The 22,060-nt window shown below is 37.1% G+C and overlaps 1 protein-coding gene across 1 annotated transcript in view; it reads left to right on the top strand.

Annotated features, from left to right (window-relative positions):
* Positions 1 to 22,060, top strand: part of LOC128640039 (glutathione S-transferase P 1) — a 66,335-nt gene that overhangs the window by 7,140 nt on the left and 37,135 nt on the right. The window contains exon 4 of the mRNA XM_053692341.1: positions 20,210 to 20,297. Coding sequence (XP_053548316.1) covers positions 20,210 to 20,297 — 88 coding nt within the window. The remainder of the gene's footprint in view (positions 1 to 20,209; positions 20,298 to 22,060) is intronic.

The raw sequence follows: 22,060 nt of genomic DNA, 5'->3' as shown, positions 1-22,060 counted from the left end.
ATGTTTCTCAAACAATAATATATTTCATTATGTATCTATACAGTTCATTTAGTAACACTGAATCACATTATTTACACATCCTTAGGATTTTAGATATACAGTATACATATATAGATTAATGGAAAACTAAACACATTTGGGGAATTAGTAGAAATCTCACTGACAACCTCAGTATTATATATCTAGAAAAAACAGGTAAGATCATTATATTTATTAAGGCCCCTGGGGGCTAAGGTCTCGAGTTTGTGTATCCACCACATTTCCTTTTGTTTTAGTAATCTTTCCCTGTCCATACCGTTTCTGGGAGGCTATACGTGGTCAATGACCTGCCATTTTAATTGGCTTATGCCATGGCCCTTCTCCAGAAAATGTTTGGACAGGGGAGCCTCCAGATTCTTGCATCTGATGTTAGAGCGATGTTGGCTCATACTATCCCTTACTTTACTAGGGGTTTCCCCTAAGTATACTATAGAACATGGGCATTTTATTAATTACACCACAAAGGAGGTTTCACAGGTGTAATACCCATTTATGGTATATTTCTTCCCACTATGTGGATGGTAGAAATCTTCTCCTCTTATAATAGAGCTAAAGCTCATACAATTCAAGCAGGTGAAGCTGCCTGTCCTCTTTTCCCCTGTAAGTGTCTGAGTGTGTTCTTTGCTAGATCCTACAACTGTTTTTATCAGATGATCTTTTAACTTTTCACCCTCCTATGTGCCATAAGGGGAGGATCTCTAAGTAAGGGTATACACTCACTAAGAATATGCCAATTCTTGTGAATTCTTTTCGTTATCGCTCAGTGGGCTGTATTGGGATTCAAAGACCATCCTGTTTTCATTCTTCCTATTGCCAGTTTCTCCCGGTTATTGGGTTCATTTAATTCCCCCACTCTGTTTTGTAGAAGGCTAGAGGGATACCCCCTATCTAGAAATTTCCTTGACATTTCCTGTATTCTGGCCTCACAGTTTTTTTCTTCACTGACTATTCTTTTGACTCTAAATAGCTGGCTCTTAGGGAGGGAATTTACTAAATTTGTAGGGTGGAGCTATTTCAAGACCTCTCACCTGAGAATTTAGTTCTTTCACGAAATCCAGTAGGGTTCCAATGTCGCCCCACCACATGTCAAACACATAATCGATGTAGCACCACCATATGGCTCAATTTTCCTTGAATCTCTTGTTTTCATAGATGATGCTCTTTTCGACTTCATTCATTTACACACACACATTTATGCACACACATACTCATATATACACATTTACACACATACACATTTATACACATACCCATACATACTCATAAACACATATTTACACACACACACATTTATACACACACCCATACATACTCACACACATAATTACACACACACACATTTACACACACACCCATACATACTCATACACACATATTTACACACACACACATTTATACACACACCCATACATACTCAACACACATATTTACACACACACACACATTTACACACACACCCATACATACTCATACACACATATTTACACACACACACATTTACACACACATTTACACATACACACACACAAACCTATGGGTACTCACACACACATTTATACATGCATATACACACATACTTATACACACACATTTACACATACACACACAGATTTATACACACACCCATACATACTCATACACACATATTTATACACATACACACAAACTCATAGACACACATTTATATACACACCCATACATACTCATAAACACACATACTCATACACACACATTTACACACACATATTTACACACACATACATACATCTTGTGGTCATATATTTGGAATCAAGTCTGCAGTGTGCAAAAACTATATGCTAGAGACTAATTAGTAAGAGACTGAAAAAAGAGTACAAATATAGCACTTATAATGTTTTCATGGTATATTGGAATAAATATGGTGGCATAAAGCAGTATTGATATCATGCAATGGCTATAAATACACTGAAGTGTAGGCAATGAGTCAAAAAAAAAAAATCAATCAAAAATTATTATTTTAGTATCTCCACTGATTGCCACCATGCACATAGTGTGCAGGTGCTAGGTTGTGAATTTCCTTTGTGGAGATACTAAGAAATTGACCTGTTCAATAGTATGATAATCCTCAGAGAAAAATATGTATTTATTAAATACCTATTAATATCTTAGTTATAAATGATCTCCACAAACTGTGGCTCAGAGGACATAGGTACTTATACCTTGGTTACTATTGATTTACCGCTATGAATGATGATAGATAATATGACACTAGTGTCCGGGTGCAAAATAAGTGGTAAATTACCTTTCTGAAGAGACCCATTATGCCTTTAATACCATTTGATACCATTGGCTTTGGTCTGTAGAATGATCTCGACCAAATTGTGGCTCAAAAAGACTAATACTTGTACCTTTGATTTACCATAAAGTACAACTATGAGTAGTGGTCGGTGCTCTGGCACTAGTGTTCAGGTGCCAAATTATTGGTGAATAACCCTTCTGGAAATACCAGATATACCTATTAATACTGTTTACTATAATTGTATTTGCCAGATTGTGGCTCAAAGGAGACAACTATACAACTATAAGTGGTGGTCAGTGCTATAGCATTAGTGTACAGGTGCCAAATTATTGGCAAATAACCTTTCTGCAAATACCAGATATACCAATTAATACTGTTTACTATAATAGTGCTCAACAGATTGTGGTTCAAAGGAGACCGTTACCTATACCTTTAAATTACCGTTAACAGATTATCTTTCTGGAAATACCAGAGATCTATAGCGTTTAAATACCGTTATCTTAGGTGAAAAGGTAGGAGATACTCTAATTGAAGAGCCACTCTCTGTGTACAACATCCAATGAGAATGTTAAGATCCTCAGAAAAATATTCTAAGATACCTATTAATACAGTTTTTTAAGTACATAAATACAGGCATAGCGTAATACTTGTACCTTTGAATTACCATAAAAAACAACTATGAGTGGTGGTCGGTGGTATGGCACTAGTATTCAAGTGCCAGATTATTAGCAAATAACCTTTCTGGAAATACCAGATATACCTATTAATACCGTTTACTATAATTGTATTTACCAGATTGTGGCTCAGAGGAGACAACTATATAACTATAAGTGGTAGTCGGTGTTATAGCATTGGTGTGCAGGTGCCAAATTATTGGCAAATAACCTTTCTGGAAATACCAGATATACCTGTTAATACCGTTTACTATAATTGTACTCAACATATTGTGGCTCAAAGGAGACCGATACCTATACCTTTTAATTACTGTTAACAGATTATCTTTCTGGAAATACCAGAGATCTATACCGTTTAAGTACCGTTATCTTAGGGGAAAAGGTAAGAGATACTCTTAGTGAAGAGCCAATCTCTGTGTAAAATGCCCACTGAGAATGTTGAAATCCTCAGAAAAATATTCTAAGATACCTATTAATACCGTTTTTTAAGTACATAAATACAGGCATAGCGAGTTAAAAAAGGAAAAAGGGGAGAAGGGGAGAAGGGGAGCAGGAACGCCACTAATGCCTTTCGTCATAGTGGCTGTTTCAAAGGGCAATCTTGCAAGCTTCTCGTCAAACTTATATACCCTTAGCTGTAATCTGATTGGCTGGTTGGGCAACCTATCATAATGCACTTAGGGGATTGGCTATAATGCCTGTTAATCATGTGCTGCATATGTGGATTGGACAATTTGGAGTTTGTTTACTCCCCAATGTTTAGCGTGACTAAAGAGAAACAAAAACCTATGTATTCTACTGATAATGTAGCATATTATAATAATATGTACTGATCTGACATCGTGGAAATATGAATTTTGGCTCTATGTTCTAATTTATGATGACACTCGTTGCTATTGCGATGTTTGGTAGCCCGTGTCTCTATTGGTTTACATGTTTGTCAATCACACTACCAAGTGTTGTGATTGGATTAAATGACGTTGATTGAAACAAATGTGTGTTAGATTTTGTAAAATAACATAATGTTGATACAAAAGACTGTCATTAAAACTTGGTAGATAGCTGACAACACAAATTCCCTCTGTAAAAAAACATACATATAAACGGAGAAAAGAAGAAAACAACACAATACATTTAGAAATTTATATTCTTTATTGCTGATAATGTAATCCTCTTTAGCTTTGTCAATTAGATTGTTATAATGCTGTATGAGGCTGCAGGATTAAATATCAGTATCTTGTAACAGTTGGGGTCATTTAGTTGCTTATTTGCTTCACATAAATATTTTTCAACTATTTATGTGAAGCAAATAAAAATAACTAAATGACCCCAACTGTTACAAGAAACTGATATTTATATTTAATCCTTTAAAGAATATAAATTTCTAAAAGTAACACATCCAAGAGTCTCCACACTATATCTTATTCCAAAGATCCACAAAAATATCACCAATCCTCCCACCCGCCAATAGTATCTGACAATGGCTGTCTGACAGAAAAGGCTAGTTTATATGTTGACAAAAGATTAAGAATTTTTGTTGAAGAATTACCTTCTTATGTAAGGGACACAACTGAAGTACTCCAACGCCTAGATGGCATTCAGTTATCATCTAATACCTGGTTGGTCACAGCCGATGTGGAATCATTATACACCAGTATAGAGCACTCTTATGGCATACAAGCTGTACAATATTTTCTAGATCTGGATCCAACAGATTCTCCAGAACATAATACCTTTATCCTAGAATTGGTTAAATTCATCCTTAATCATAACTTTTTTGTATTTAATGATCAACATTACTTACAAGTCAGGGGAACAGCAATAGGTACAGCCTGCGCACCCCCCCCCCCATATGCCAACCTTTTTTTAGGCTGGTGGGAAAAAGAGATGGTGTTCACTGATAGCAATGCTTTTTATATGCAACATATACCATTATGGATACGTTATATTGATGATATCCTGTTTATCTGGGAGGGATCCAAAACAGATTTGGATTAATTTCTACATCAACTCAACCAGAACAACATCAACATTAAACTAACATATGAATGCAGTTTAATCGAAATAAGTTTCCTGGAACTTAAAATCATAAAAGATGATCAAGGTAATTTAATATCGGACCTATTTCGTAAAAAAACTGACACTAATTCTATCTTACATCATCAAAGCGCACACACTAAAAGTACCCTAAGATCATTACCAACAGGCGAATTTTTACGCATACGTCATAACTGTTCATCTATGGATATTTTTAAAACAAGAGCTGCTGAATTAGAAATAAGATTGAAAGCCAGAGGATACAGTAACAGAAGTCTAAAAAGAGCTAAACACAGAGCCCTATATACACCCAGGACGGAACTCTTACATCCTAAAAATAAGAAAGTTGATGAACAAACAAGATTAATAGCTACCTTTAATTCTCAAATAAAGGATGTTTCTAATATTATCCAAAAGTCCTGGAATATCCTTCTGAATGACCCTGAATTAAACAAAACTCTAGGAGATAGAGTATCAATTTGTTACAGAAGATCCAGGAATCTCAAAGATTGCTTGGTCCAAAGCCACTTCATCAGAAAAAGGTCTTCAACCACATATCCAGGCAATAACTCATGTAAGAATTGCACGTATTGTTCTTACATGAATCAAACCAAACAAATCCGAGACAGATTTGGCAAGATACATAAAATCAATCACCACATTACGTGCAATACCTATGGAGTAATATATGCCCTGAAATGCAACTGTGATCTGTACTATGTGGGTATGACTACCCGGCCCATGAAGAAAAGAATAGGTGAACACATGAGTAACATCAGAAATGCTGAATTAGATTTACGCAAAGGTAAAAAAAATAACACAGGTAGCTAAACATTTCTTTCAAAAACATAAATCAAAAGTGGATGACCTATCATACTTTGCATTGGAAAAAATCTCATTAGGCATTAGAGGTGGCGATCTACAAGCCGAGTGCAGGTGGATTTATGCACTAAACACTGTCAATCCCAATGGCTGATCGGAACAGCCAATAGAATATTTTTCTATTGGCTGATCGGAACAGCCAATAGAATGCGAGTTCAATACGATTGGCTGATTGGATCAGCCAATCGGATTGAACTTCAATCTGATTAGCTGATTGCATCAGCCAATCAGATTTTTTCTACCTTAATTCCGATTGGCTGATAGAATTCTATCAGCCAATCGGAATTGAAGGGATGCCATCTTGGATGACGTCCCTTAAAGAAACCTTCATTGGTTGGGAAGTCGTCGGTTGAAGAGAATGGCTCCGCGTCGGCTCCTTTGAAGATGGCTCCGCTCCAGATGGATGAAGATTGAAGACGCCGCCTGGATGAACACTTCTACCGGATGGAGGACCTCTTCTTGCCCTGCTTGGATGAAGACTTCTACCGGATCAAGGACCTCCACTGCACACCTTGGATGAAGAATTCGGCTTGGCTGAGTGAAGACGACTCAAGGTAGGATGATCTTCAGGGGGTTAGTGATAGGTTTTTTAAGGGGGGGTTGGGTGGGTTAGAGTAGGGTTATGTGGGTGGTGGGTTGTAAATGTTGGGGGGTATTGTATTTTTTTTTTTCAGGTAAAAGAGCTGATTACTTTGGGGCAATGCCCCGCAAAAAGCCCTTTTAAGGGCTGGTAAAAGAGCTGATTACTTTGGTAGTTTAGAATAGGGTAGGGAGTTTTTTATTTTGGGGGGCTTTTTTTATTTTATTAGAGGGCTTAGATTAGGTGTAATTAGTTTAAACTTCTTGTAATTCTTTTTTATTTTTTGTAATTTAGTGTTTGTTTTTTTGTATTATAGTTTATTTTATTGTATTTTAGTTTAGCTAATTGTAGGTAATTTATTTAATTAGTTTAATGATAGTGTAGTGTTAGGTGTATTTGTAACTTAGGTTAGGATTTATTTTACAGGTAATTTTGTAATTATTTTAACTAGGTAGCTATTAAATAGTTATTAACTATTTAATAGCTATTGTACTTAGTTAAAATAAATACAAAGTTGCCTGTAAAATAAATATAAATCCTAAAATAGCTACAATGTAATTATTAGTTATATTGTAGCTATATTAGGGTTTATTTTATAGGTAAGTATTTAGTTTTAAATAGGATTAATTTAGTTAATTTTAGGAATATTATTTTGTTTCATTTAAATTATATTTATGTTAGGGGGGTGTTAGGGTTAGACTTAGGTTTAGGGGTTAATAACTTTATTATAGTAGCAGCGACGGTGCGGGCGGGAGATTAGGGGTTAATAATTGTAGGTAGGTGGCGGCGATGTTAGGGAGGGCAGATTAGGGGTTAATACTATTCTAGTGTTTGTGAGGCGGGAGTGCGGCGGTTTAGGGGTTAATACATTTATTATAGTGGCGGCCAGGTCCTGTCGGCAGATTAGGGGTTAATAAATATAATATAGGGGTCGGCGGTCTTAGGGGCAGCAGATTAGAGGTTCATAGGGATAATGTAGGTTGCGGCGGTATCCGGAGCGGCAGATTAGGGGTTAGTAATATAATGCAGGTGTCAGCGATAGCGGGGGCAGCAGATTAGAGGTTAATAAGTGTAAGGTTAGGGGTGTTTAGACTCGGGGTTCATGTTAGGGTGTTAGGTGCAGACTTAGAGAGTGTTTCCCCATAGCAAACAATGGGGCTGCGTTAGGAGCTGAACGCTGCTTTTTTGCAGATGTTAGGTTTTTTTTCAGCCCAAACTGCCCCATTGTTTCCTATGGGGATATCGTGCACAAGCACGTTTTTCCAGCTTACCGCTACCGTAAGCAACGCTGGTATTGAGGGTTGAAGTGGAGCTAAATTAGGCTGAATGCACCCTTTTTTGAGCCTAACGCAGCCCCTCAGACAACGCTAAATACCAGCGTTGTCTTAAGGGTGCGATGGGAAAAAAAGCAGCGTTAGCTACGCGGGTCTTTACCGACAAAACTCTAAATCTAGGCATATGTCAGCACAATTATCACATTCGCCATCACATAAATATTGTGTTTTATTATGTTAAATCAAGCAAACACACTTATTATAACACACATATATTACCCTCAGTAAGAGGCACACACTACAAATATTAATATTACAATATCGGTATTAATCTGTTCTCACCAATGACAGTTTTCACAAATTTTCTTCTTTCACTGTATTCACAACATTTTTCAATTTCCATGTCAAGTTTTTTCGAAAAAGCACCAAAATTGAGTCTTCTTTTGTAATCTATGTTCCAATAAAATCAAATAAACATAATATTTTGTGATATAATCACATCTCTGTATTCATCGGAAATATTGAACAAGCAAGTGCAAAATATAAATGACATCATTTACTATTATATTTGCACGTACTATTTAATATCAGGGAACTGCCTGTTACGAACGAACAGTCCCTATGGCTCTATAATAATTATACTTAAAGTTCAAACAAACGTAACATTATACGCAATAACAAGAAAGTATAAGCAGATTTAAAATGTTCCTTGCCATAAAAACAACTTAAATTTAATTGTATTTACAAATATTCTACAATACCAACTACATTTAAATAGACACTGTAGCAAACACACAAAACTGTTTTTCGAGTGTAGATCACAGATTGATATACAGTATTCAAAAACTCATCGCTTTTTTCTACTATTACAATAATAAAATCTAATTGCATCTATCTACATTCCTTATTATAACAAACATTCCAATAGATACTGCTTTAATATATGAAACGGTGTATCAGATGTAAACCACAGATTGATATACAGTATTGAAATTGACATTGTTGTGTTGTTTTCTTCTTTTCTCCGTTTATATGTATGTTTTTTCACAGAGGGAATTTGTGTTGTCAGCTATCTACCAAGTATTAATGACAGTCTTTTGTATCAACATTATGTTATTTTACAAAATCTAACACACATTTGTTTCAATGAACGTCATTTAATCCAATCACAACACTTGGTAGTGTGATTGACAAACATGTAAACTAATAGAGACACGGGCTACCAAACATCGCAATAGCGACGAGTGTCATCATAAATTAGAACATAGAGCCAAAATTCATATTTCCACGATGTCAGATCAGTACATATTATTATAATACGCTACATTATCAGTAGAATACATAGGTGTTTGTTTCTCTTTAGTCACGCTAAACATTGGGGAGTAAACAAACTCCAAATTGTCCAATCTGCGTATGCAGCACATGATTGACAGGCATTATAGCCAATCCCCATAAGTGCATTATGATAGGTTGCCCAACCAGCCAAATCCGATTACAGCTAAGGGTATATAAGTTTGATGAGAAGCTTGCAAGTTTGCCCTTTGAAACAGCCACTATGGCGAAACGTGTTAGTGGTGTTCCTGCTCCCCTTCTCCCCTTTTTCCTTTTTTAACTCGCTATAAACGGTATTGATAGGTATATCTGGTATTTCCAGAAAGGTTATTTGCCAATAATTTGGCACCTGTACACTAATGCTATAGCACTGACCACCACTTATAGTTGTATAGTTGTCTACTTTGAGCCACAATCTGGCAAATACAATTATAGTAAACGGTATTAATAGGTATATCTGGTATTTCCAGAAGGGTTATTCGCCAATAATTTGGCACCTGAACACTAATGCTATAGCACTGACCACCACTCATAGTTGTACTTTATGGTAATTCAAAGGTACAAATATTAGTCTTTTTGAGCCACAATTTGGTCGAGGTCATTCTACAGACCAAAGCCAATGGTATCAAATGGTATTAAAGGCATAACGGGTCTCTTCAGAAAGGTAATTTACCACTTATTTTGCACCCGGACACTAGTGTCATATTATCTATCATCATTCATAGCGGTAAATCAATGGTAACCAAGGTATAAGTACCAATGTCCTCTGAGCCACAGTTTGTGGAGATCATTTATAACTAAGGTATTAATAGGTATTTAATAAATACATATTTTTCTCTGAGGATTATCATACTATTGAACAGGTCAATTTCTTAGTATCTCCACAAAGGAAATTCACAACCTAGCACCTGCACACTATGTGCATGGTGGCAATCAGTGGAGATACTAAAATAATAATTTTTGATTGATTGATTTTTTTGACTCATTGCCTACACTTCAGTGTATTTATAGCCATTGCATGATATCAATACCGATAAAATTACAGAGTTCTTTATAGACAGGAATCCTAAGCAACCCCACTCACAGTGAATATCTGAGCCAAGGATTTCATATTCTGTCTTATTTAACCTCCAATACAGGCATATGCATATTTTAAATAGTGTGTTACTTTTTCTATAATTTTTCCCCCTTTTTTTAGCTAATTTAATAAACGTTAAGCTTTATATATTTTTCTCTGCTTTGTGCCACCATATTTATTCCAATATACCATGAAAATGTTATGAGTGCTATATTTGTACTCTTTTTTCAGTCTCTTACTGATTAGTCTCTAGTATATATCTAGTACAAGCACCTCCTCATTGTCATGTCAAACAATTTATAATTATTTATATGGGAACGTTTGTTCAACTCAGTAGTGCCATTGGTTCTCTTTACTCAAAAACTGTATGCTAGAATAGCTGAGAGATAATAATAAGTGGACCCAAATAGGAGCGTTGGCAATAACAATATTAATGAGCCAAGTGTATTTTTAAATAACCATTCCTGAAACCGTGACTCAGTGAGGGGGTTAGAATTTGATCTAGTTGTGTAAATATTAACTAATAGAATTACATCAGAGGGCACAATTGATAGGATATTTATCTCAAAAGAGCCTATATATAATAATATTTTAAGGAAAATAATTAGTAATTATGTATTGTACTAGTACCCTAGTACAATACATAATTACAAATTATTTTCCTTAAAATATTATTTAAACTAAGTACACCTAATCTATAGATATTTAAACTAAGTACACCTAATCTAATAGCCCTATCAAAATAAAAAAGCCCCCCCAAATAAAAAAACCCTAGCCTAAACTAAACTACCAATAGCCCTTAAAAGGGCCTTTTGCAGGGCATTGCCCCAAAGTAATCAGCTCTTTCACCTGTAAAAAAAATTACAAAGAACCCCCCCAACAGTAAAACCCACCACCCACACAACCAACCCCCCAAATAAAATACCATCTAAAAAAACCTAACCTACCCATTGCCCTGAAAAGGGCATTTGGATGGGCATTGCCCTTAAAAGGACAGTTAGCTCTTTTGCCGCCCAAACCCTAACCTAACAATAAAACCCACCCAATACACCCTTAAAAAACCTAACACTAACCCACTGAAGATCGACTTACCGGGAGACGTCTTCATCCAAGCCGGGCCGAAGTCCTCAACGAAGCCGGGAGAAGTCTTCATCCAAGCCGGGTGAAGTGGTCCTCCAGACGGGCAGAAGTCTTCATCCAGATGGCAATGGCATCTTCTATCTTCATCCATCCGGCACGGAGCCGGTCCATCTTCAAGACATCCGACACGGAGCATCTTCTTCATCCGACGACTAAAGCTAAATGAAGGTACCTTTAAGTGACGTCATCCAAGATGGCGTCCCTTAGATTTCGATTGGCTGATAGAATTATATCAGCCAATAGGATTGAAGTTCAATCCTATTGGCTGATCCAATCAGCCAATAGGATTGAGCTTGCATTCTATTGGCTGTTCCAATCAGCCAATAGGATTGAAGTTCAATCCTATTGGCTGATTGGATCAGCCAGTAGGATTGAACTTCAATCCTATTGGCTGATTGCATCAGTCAATAGGATTTTTTCTACCTTAATTCCGATTGGCTGATAGAATTCTATCAGCCAATCGGAATCTAAGGGACGCCATCTTGGATGACGTCACTTAAAGGTACCTTCATTCAGCTTTAGTCGTCGGATGAAGAGGATGCTCCGTGTCGGATGTCTTGAAGATGGACCCGCTCCGCGCTGGATGGATGAAGATAGAAGATGCCGTCTGGATGAAGACTTCTGCCCGTCTGGAGGACCACTTCGCCAGGCTTGGATGAAGACTTCTCCCGGCTTCGTTGAGGACTTCGGCCCGACTTGGATGAAGACGTCTCCCGGTAAGTCGATCTTCAGGGGGTTAGTGTTTTTTTAAGGGTGTATTGGGTGGGTTTTATTTTTTGGGTTCGGGTTTGGGCAGCAAAATAGCTAACTGCCCTTTTAAGGGCAATGCCCATCCAAATGCCCTTTTCAGGGCAATGGGGAGCTTAGGTTTTTTTAGATAGTATTTTATTTGGGGGGTTGGTTGTGTGGGTGGTGGGTTTTACTGTTGGGGGGGGTTGTTTCTATATTTTTTTTTACAGGTAAAAGAGATGATTACTTTGGAGCAATGCCCTGCAAAAGGCCCTTTTAAGGGCTATTGGTAGTTTAGGCTAGGGATTTTTTTATTTTGGGGGGGCTTTTTTTTATTTTAATAGGGCTATTAGATTAGGTGTAATTAGTTTAAATATCTGTAATTTGTTTATTAGTTTCTGTAATTTAGTGTTTGTTTTTTTGTACTTTAGCTAATTTAATTTAGGTAATTGTATTTAATTTAGTTAATTTATTTCATTATATTGTAGTATTAGGTGTTAGTGTAACTTAGGTTAGGTTTTATTTTACAGGAAAATTTGTCTTTATTTTAGCTAGGTAGTTATTAAATAGTTAATAACTATTTAGTAACTATTCTACCTAGTTAAAATAAATACAAACTTGCCTGTAAAATAAAAATAAACTATTAGTTATATTGTAGCTAGCTTAGGGTTTATTTTATAGGTAAGTATTTAGTTTTAAATAGGAATAATTTATTTAATGATAGTAATTTTATTTAGATTTATTTAAATTATATTTAAGTTAGGGGGTGTTAGGGTTAGACTTAGATTTAGGGGTTAATAACTTTAATATAGCGTCGGCAAAGTTGGGGGTGGCAGATTAGGGGATAATAAATGTAGGTAAGTGGCGGCGATGTTAGGGACTGCAGATTAGGGGTTAATAATATTTAACTAATGTGTGCAAGGCTGGAGTGAGGCGGTTTAGGGGTTAATATGTTTATTATAGTGGCGGCAACGTTGGGGGTGGCAGATTAGGGGTTAATAAGTGTAGGTAGGTTGCGGCGACATTGGGGAAGGCAGATTAGGGGTTAATAAATATAATGTAGGTGGCGGCGATGTTGGGGGCAGTAGATTAGGGGTTCATAACTATAATGTAGGTGGAGGCGGTGTCCAGAACAGCAGATTAGGGGTTAATAAATATAGTGCAGATGTCGGGGGCGGTAGATTAGGGGTTAATAAGTGTAAGATTAGGGGTGTTTAGACTTGGGGTTCATGTTAGGGTGTTAGGTGTAAACATACATTTTATTTCCCCATAGGAATCAATGGGGCTGCGTTATTGCAGGTGTTAGACTTTTTTTCAGTCGGCTCTCCCCATTGATTTCTATGGGGAAATCATGCACGAGCACGTACGACCAGGTCACCGCTGACTTAAGCAGCGCTGGTATTGAAGTGAGATTTGGAGCTAAATTTTGCTCAACTCTCACTTCTTGTCTTTTAAAGACGGGTTTCTGAAAACTCGTAATACCAGCGCTGCAGGTAAGTGAGCGGTGAGACAAAACTGCTCGTTAGAAACGCATAGCCTCTAACGCAAAACTCGTAATCTAGCCGTAAATTTGTTCTTACAATGCAGTTTACAATGTATAAGCAGTTAGATTAACTGATGTGCAGGTTGGTTATTATTCAGTGTATTTAGCTTCCACTGAGAGTTTTTTGGATCCCAGAAAGAACTGCACTTGGGCAGGCTCACACTTCATTAGTTCTTCCAAAGCCACTATGTTTTGTTTCATACAAACTGTAAGTGTGACACGTAATTATGATAACAGCTGTTAGAATTTTTATTATTTTTGCTATCACTCCATTTAAACAAATTGGAAAATTGTTTAAAATGACATTCTCTATCTGAATTATGAAAGTTTATTTTGGACTAGACTGTCCCTTTAAGGGTTGGCCATGTAGACATAAGACATAGGGGCTGAATTATTAAGCTCTGAATGGAGATGGATGCCCCTGTTTCCGCACAAACCTTCAGGCTCAACGGAAACAGCAGTTATGAAGCAACGGTCTTAAGACCGCTGCTCCATAACTGGTCCGCCTGCTCTGAGGCTGTGGACATCAATCCGCCCGATCCTATACGATCGAGCTGATTGACACGCGAATCTGCAGGGGGCAGCATTGCACAAGCAGTTCACAAGAACTACTTGTGCAATGATAAATGCCGACAGCCTATGCTGTCGGCATTCATCGATGTCTGTCGGACATGATCCGCTGAGCGGATCATGTCAGACAGACCGATTATAAATCGGCCCCATAGTATTTGATAGATAAATAAGGTTGCCAATCTTTCAGCTGTGAGTAAGCCCGTCAGCTGGGTAACAAAGTGTGCCATCTTTGAGAATCTTTGAGAATCTGTCCACAATTATTCAGATTACTGAGTTGTTTATAGAAGAAGGTAAATCTGTGATAAATTCATTCTCAAATGGGCACATGACTGCTAAGGAACAAACATAGGTATTAAATGATCACTGGGGAGCTGTCAATGTATTTTATTAACAGCTCAAAGGTGACGAGCTGAAATATAATCTTGAGTGTCATGAGAAAGTTTTGGCCACCAAACATAATACATAAACATAATTTTGTAACCATTCTTATTTTCTCAGGAACAAATAGCGCTATCCAGGGTCTGAACCAAAAATGGGCTGACTCCTAAGCTTACATTCCTGCTTTTTCAAATAAAGATACCAAGATAAAAATTGATAATAGTAGTAAAATAGAAAGTTGCTTAAAATTGCAGGCTCTGGGGTAGATTTATCAAGTTTCAGGACCGCCTGAAACGTAAGTTAAGAAGCAGCTCTCCTTAACTCATTCACCACCTTTGAGGTGGCGGACTGCAATCGTCCCGGTCAGATACGATCAGAATAAGTGACACCCCCTGCTAGCAGCCAATTGGCCGCGAATGTGCAGGGGGTGGCATTGCACAAGCATTTCCCCAGAAATGCTTGAGCAATGTTAAATGCCGACAGCATCTGCTGTCGGCATTTAGCGATGTCGGGCGGACATGATCCGCTACAGAAGATCATGTTTGCCCAACATTTAATAAATCTACCCCTCTGAATCATGAAATAAAAAAATTGGGTTTTATATGCCTTTAATGTGTTCTTCCAAAGCCCTCATTTCCAGTTGTGAAATAAAAAAATGTCTTGCCTTTGGCTCCATTACTTTACCAAGAAGTAAAGTAATGGAGCAGTCATACTCTTTCTACTTTCTTTTTATAAAATAAATCAGAAATGTCTTGAAATTCTGTGGGTAGCTCAGGATGTATTGAAGTTGAAGCTAGTGTGGTGGTAATTGGTACCAGAATATTAAAACAAAAAGGGATGTCCAATTTTTAAAATGATTTTATTAGAAGACAAATAATATAGGCATGAAAAATTAACAATTGCCTTCAAGCTTCAAAGTATTTACCCTTTGAGTGCTAATGACGGCTCTGAGCCGTCACAGAGTTTCTCACTCTGGTGCTAATGACGGCTTAGAGCCGTCATGAGCACTCTCCCACCTTGAACGAGATCTGGGGGCTCCTAACCGCTCCTACCCCGGCGATCGTGCCTGTAGAGTGACAGGCATCACCGGGGCTTCACGTGATGCGCGGTGACGTCACGCGCAATGACGTGATGACGTCAACGCGCAACTTTATTTATACTTAACAGTGTTAAGTATAGGAGGAGGGGGCATGCTGCTTAGAAGCCTGTATTTCAGGCATCTAAGCAGCTACAGACCCCCAAGACCCACTATTGGAAAGGTAACCGCCTAACCTTTCCAACAGTGTAAGTCTTGGGGGTCTGTAAAAAAAAAAAAGTTACAATTTTTTTTCCCAAAAATATAAAAACCTTAGAAGATATTAGCACCCAGGTGGGAAAGTGCTTAGCACTCAAAGGGTTAATTAACCTTTAAGAAAATACCAGTAACTACAACATCCAGTCCATATTATACAGGGCAACTCTATCTTAAATAAACCCAGGTTAAGCAATACTACTCACTAAACATAGTAAACCAGAGAATATATGCCAAGAAGAATGAACAAAAATCATAATATACTCGGCCAGTTCAGTCTTCCAGTATGCCCTCTCTCTCTCTCTCTCTCTCTCTCTCTCTCTCTTTTCGATCAGTTGCTTCCAGGAGGTGAGGAAGGAAAATAATTTGTATGGTAGCTGTTGACCCCCTTTGTATACTTAATTTAATTAAGGTGTGTCCTACCATACACCAATCAAAAGCTACATGGGAGTGTCCTCTATAGTTCTATCCTAGTCTATAGTTTTTACATATGTTTGTAAAATACTCAATGTTTTACACAGTATAGTTTAAGAATGAACTATGTGAATATTCTAGGGATACATTTTATGGTTTGACACCACAGCTAGAATACGTGTGGTACAAAATTTCTTAGGTTGTAAACGCTAAGCATTCATCTCCCTACAAACTGTGTTCCTCCAGAGACCAAGAGAAGATAGGATTTTGCTATTGAAGGCATGGTAATCCCAGTATAAGGGGCATGTGTGGAGAGGTTACAAAGTCAAAAACACAAGGATACAACATGTAGCAACCTCACAGTTGTAGTAATGGGTACAGTATGGTTAGTGATTAACTCTGTGCCAAGTGGTTGACCATTGATTGTCATAATATGTACTGGGTTTTATTAGAAAGACTAGGTATCTCATGTTGGGATGCAAACAAAATGTCCATGAAATTAATCACTGCACCGTAATCAATAAGGACATAGTTGTCGATACAGATCTTTTCGAAATAGAGATGTATCGGTACAAATAATTTTGACTTAGTAGAGGATATTGCTGTTTTTCTAGAATTGAGTATTCATAACAAGGATCAGACTAGGTTATTTGGTGAGACTTTGTTTGTTGATAGAGAAAATCACTTGATCACAGAGGAGGATTACAGCATATAGCACTGCAGAATCTGTTGGAGCTCTACAAATAACCGATAATAATAATAATAATAATATAGGATTCTGAGTTGAGGCAGTCCCAAACTCACTTTGTATACATAGAAAACAAAAATATGGGCATTCCTACACTTGAAAACGAATTATTTAGGTAGGCAATATGTTCAGCAGAATATAATTGGTTACTTCATGGGGCAACACAAAAGTACAGAGAAAAATCACTAATCTAAAAATATAATTCTTATGAAACTGAAACTGTTGAAATGTAAATTAATGCTGAAACATTAATTTCTAAGTATTTGACCAAGCTGGATAAACCAAGGCCATGTAGCTTGATACATGTCAAACATGCAATGAAACACCACATATGCATAAGCAACATATTAGAACTTTTAAGAAGAAAATACTGAAACTAAGGGAAAGCATAAACTAAAACTGGTCACATGCTTTTAATAAAGCACCCTTATTGCTGGGTATTTAGCCAAGAATGTAGCTAGTGTTCAGTGTGTTGGATATTAGCGGTTACATACACGCATAGAATATGACAAGCAAAAGAATGTCACAAGTCTATGCATTAAGCAAATATCCCAAACATTAGAAGTATGTGTATTAAAGCTAAAGCCCCCCAAAAATAAAAGCAAAAATAAAACAACAAAGGCAGCGCCCCCATATTGCTTAACAAGTGATTGATACATTATTAGCTTAATTCTGCCTCTCTGAAGAGAATTAAGCCCTAGGTTTCCTGGCTAATTTTTTAGCAGATGGCCTCTCAGACCACAATAAAGACAAAGTCCCAAAGGTAAGTCTTCTGAGCTTTTTAGCTGACAAGCATATGGTGCCTATTTCAACGGATCATTGGAAGGAACAGCTGGAACAGGAGGTTGGGAAAATATTGCAGCTAGTCTGATGGTTGGTGGCTCTGTCTTTTCTCTAATTTTTGTTGATGTTTTGTGCCAAGTCTAATGCATAATGAAATATAGTTTTCCAGGGTTGCAGGTTGTTCTCTAAACACCAGCTGTCTTAAATAGAATCACATAACCCCTTTCAAAAGGCTGCCATTCTATCTCTGCAGCGACAGCATAGAATTCTACCACATACCGTACTTGCCAACAGTCTAAAGTAAAGATGTCTCAAAGGCTGCCTCCCTTCCTGGAGAGCCAGCAGTAAGGTCTGAGTATCATGGAAAATAGGATTGTCTTTCTCAACAAAGTGAAGACCATAGCTAAGGCTTTACCCGTAATGAGGGGGATAATTAAAGTTATCTAAGCAGTAGAATGTTATTGGGTCATTCTTGAAGTGATGAAGACACTGATTTAAAAACCCTCTGCAGTCATCCAGAGGACCATCACATTTTTCTGGAGGTGGTTGTATGGCAGCAGCTGGTGAAACTTGAGCAGCTTGGGAGGCTTGAAAAAATGTTCTTAGCATTTCAGTTAATCAAACTTTATAGGTTAACAGCATGAGCTCACAGTAGTTGACCTTGATTGGCTACAGTGTTTGTCACTATCTCTGGGTTCATTACAGCTCACTCTTTCTCACTGAGGGGACAGTTCTATAAAGTTTGCAAGTCTAGACGTGGTTTTCCATGCCAACACTTGCAGGGGCAAGGTCATGGAATTCTATAAACAAAAGGGGCTGTCCCTATGTGTGGAATGATACAAATGAGAGCTCTCTGCTAGGTAAAAGTTTGTAATGGAGGGCAAAGTACCTGTTTTAAGAGCACTGTACCTTAACTCCTTCACTACCAGGACTTTCAGAGAAGAACTTGCCCAAAATACCGGAGAATTTTTATTATTTTTGCTATCACTCCATTTAAACAAATATAGAGCCTTGTTTTTTTCTATTTACCTGTCAAAGCTATATATTTTTTTATAAGGTATTGATCTAGGCTCAATTTGCTATATTTCATGCCACCATTTCACCGCCAAATGCGATCATATAACATTTTTTATTAACTTTCTCACAACTTTGGGTTTCTCCCTGAAATTATTTACATATCGCTTGTGCAATCATAGCACAAATTATTGTAAAAGCATCTCTGGGATCCCCTGTGTTAAGAAATAGCAGACATGCATGGCTTTGCCATTGCTTTTTGGTAATTAGAAGGCTGATAACTGCATCTGCGCACCACACTTCTCTGCAGTGAAGGGGTAAATCAGGTAGCTGTAAAAAAACTTTTAGCTTTAGTGTAGAGATTACCCTCCCACCTGACACCTCTAAACCCCCTGATCACTATCTGATCCCTTTCAAACAGCTCTCTTCCCTCCCTCACACCCTACTGCTCACCACCATCTTAGGTGTTGGCAGACAGTCTGCCAGTATGAAGATTTAATACTTTTTTTTTTATTAAATATTTTTATATATTTTTTGCAGTGTATTAGCCACCTTACCCTCTAACATCCCTGATCCCTCCCAAACTGCTCTCTAACCCTGCCCCCTCTGACTAGTGCCACCATCTTAGGTACCTATAAAATGCTTTTTTTTAATAAAATGTTTTTTTTGTTTTTTTTTTTAAGTTTCTGTAGCATTGGGGCCCCCCACTCCCCCCCCCATGATAATTAGTTAGGAACCCCCAACACAACCACCCTACCTTTTTTCTGTTATGTAGCCCCCTTCCCTACCTCTCCCTTTATTTTTATTTTCTGAGTGTAGGGTCCTCCCCCTCCCTCCCCCTCCACTGTTGGACTACCCACCCAGTTTCTAGATTCCCACACCTCCCGCAGGCACCAGCAGATGATCGTTACAGACAGTGACACACATAGTGTCACCGTCTGTAACGATCTAGCATCTGCCCTCATAGGAAACTGGAGCACCGATTGCACTCCGGTTCCATATGAGGGCATGCTTAGAGCTCAGGAAATACAGCTGTCGGCTGTAACTTAACAACCGAGACTGCTAAAGCTTCCTGCAGCTCAGACGTATATATACATTGTGCTGTACAAAGCCTTATTGGTTATTGTGGAAAGCAGTAAAATGAATGCCTATCAGCCAATGGGTTGCTGGTTTGATTAGCTCCAAATTGTAGGTAACCCCATTCACTATAAATTCTCAAACAGCAAAGGGAGGTAGGTACCTTACTGGTATTATTAGAACAGCAACACCCTGATACCAGTAATGCAATAAAGTATTCAAACTCTACTTTTCCTTGAATTAATAAATAAATAAATTAATGCATGAATGAAATGGATATGCTATGTCTGTGTTAATTCATAAATGTTTGCATCCATAACACTCTCTTTTCTTGATATTACACAGGTCTTTGGACAGATTCCCCGATTGCAGGATGGAGACTTTGTTCTGTATCAAAGTAACAGCATACTGAGATATCTGGGACATAAATATGGTATGTTGTGTCTGTGTTATGTGACAGATTTCTAATATAAAATGCCATTTATATGTCCCTACTCAAACATCAAACAAACCTTTATTGAGAAAGTTTTCACTGTAAACACATAGGGCCAGATTATAAATGGAGAGCTACTCAGAACTCCAGCTCGAGGAGCTTTTTGCACTGGTCTGGTTGCGCTTGTATTATGAGTTGAAAGTAAACTGTTTTCGCTCACACTCTAATGTGACAAGCACAAAAAGCCGAACTTAGAATATTGCTTGTGCGTTTACCCCATAGAACTCAATAAATATAAATATTGCATAAATATGATTTTACATGTCTTCATCTCCTGAACTGCAAAGGGCTCTAATATACTTATGTATATGTCTATATATGTGTACATATGTATGTATGTGTTTAAATATGTCTGTAAATACATACATACACATATAAATACATATGTACACACATATAATATATACACACATACACACACATCTTTAGACATGTATATGTATGTATCTGAATGTTAAGGCCCTTTGCCTTTTTTTTTTCTAACACGTGAGACCTCATATCTTTCAGCCCTTATAACTTTTGTGTACAATATTGTTTGTGAATCATTTTTATTAGTGTTATTATAAATGTAACTGTACATTGAAATGTATTTTTGATGTGTGTTGTGACACTTTTTTGTTTTGCGTAACAGTTAACCAAAGCTCTGAAGTCCCGGTAATCATTCTAGCATAAATTGTGATTGTGCTCAAGCGATCACATTTACTTTTAACTCGTAATACCAGCAGTAAATCCGGTTAGCTCAAATACCCGTGATAAACCCCTTATTGCTTGTGCGCAAATGTTTGTGCAACACTCGTAATCTGGCCCATAATAGTACAAAATTACTAATATCTACAAGATCAGGATCATTTTTATTGCTGCATTGTTTAATATATAACAAATGTGAACAAAAGTATTATTACAATGATCAGAAATAGCATTGGGTCTACATTTTACATCAGTTCACCTTGTTATTCAATAAAGATTACTAAATAAAATTAGAAGATTTTTTTTATCTTGTACTAGCTTTATGCAAAAAATAAGGAGAAATAACACATATAACCAAAATATTAGCTACATTTCAAAACTCAATATGTAATATAACATATAATAAATATATAATATAATAAATCTCTCCTTCTCCTTCTCTCTCTCTCTCTCTCTCTCTCTCTCTCTCTCTCTATATATATATATATATATATATATATATATATATATATATAAAGAGAGAGAGAGAGAGAGAAAGAGAGAGAGAGAGAAAGAAAGAAAATAACTCATTCTGTAGTTCATTAACAAATCTAGACAGGCCAGAAGGCTTGTTTTTCCCACAGAAAACCTCTGAATTACATTGTTTCCAATGCAGCAAAGGATTCTGGGTAAGATATGCAAATTAGGTTCACAATGACACACCTTTTTACTTCAAGTCTGCTTTTCAGCAGATTCCCTTTACGCCAAAGCATCGCTGTTCACACAGCTTATAAGCTTAGCTAGGGTTAGTGCAGTGATTCATAACCATCCTAGGACAGACTGTTTCATAGTTATTGCTACTTATCAGCTGCGAGAAGGTTTGAATCACTGCTGGGTGAAGTTGATTCCGGGCAAAATACAACAACATTTAAGACTAGGCGGAGGTAAAAGCTGACTCACCTTTTACCTCCCCCTAATCTTAAATATTGTTGTATATATATATATATATATATATTAAAACAAATGAATACTCAAAG

Source organism: Bombina bombina, chromosome 9 (genome assembly GCF_027579735.1).
Source record: "Bombina bombina isolate aBomBom1 chromosome 9, aBomBom1.pri, whole genome shotgun sequence".
Taxonomy (NCBI): Eukaryota; Metazoa; Chordata; class Amphibia; order Anura; family Bombinatoridae; genus Bombina; species Bombina bombina.
The sequence above is the reverse complement of the archived record's forward strand: the minus strand, read 5'-3'. Positions and strand labels throughout refer to the sequence as shown.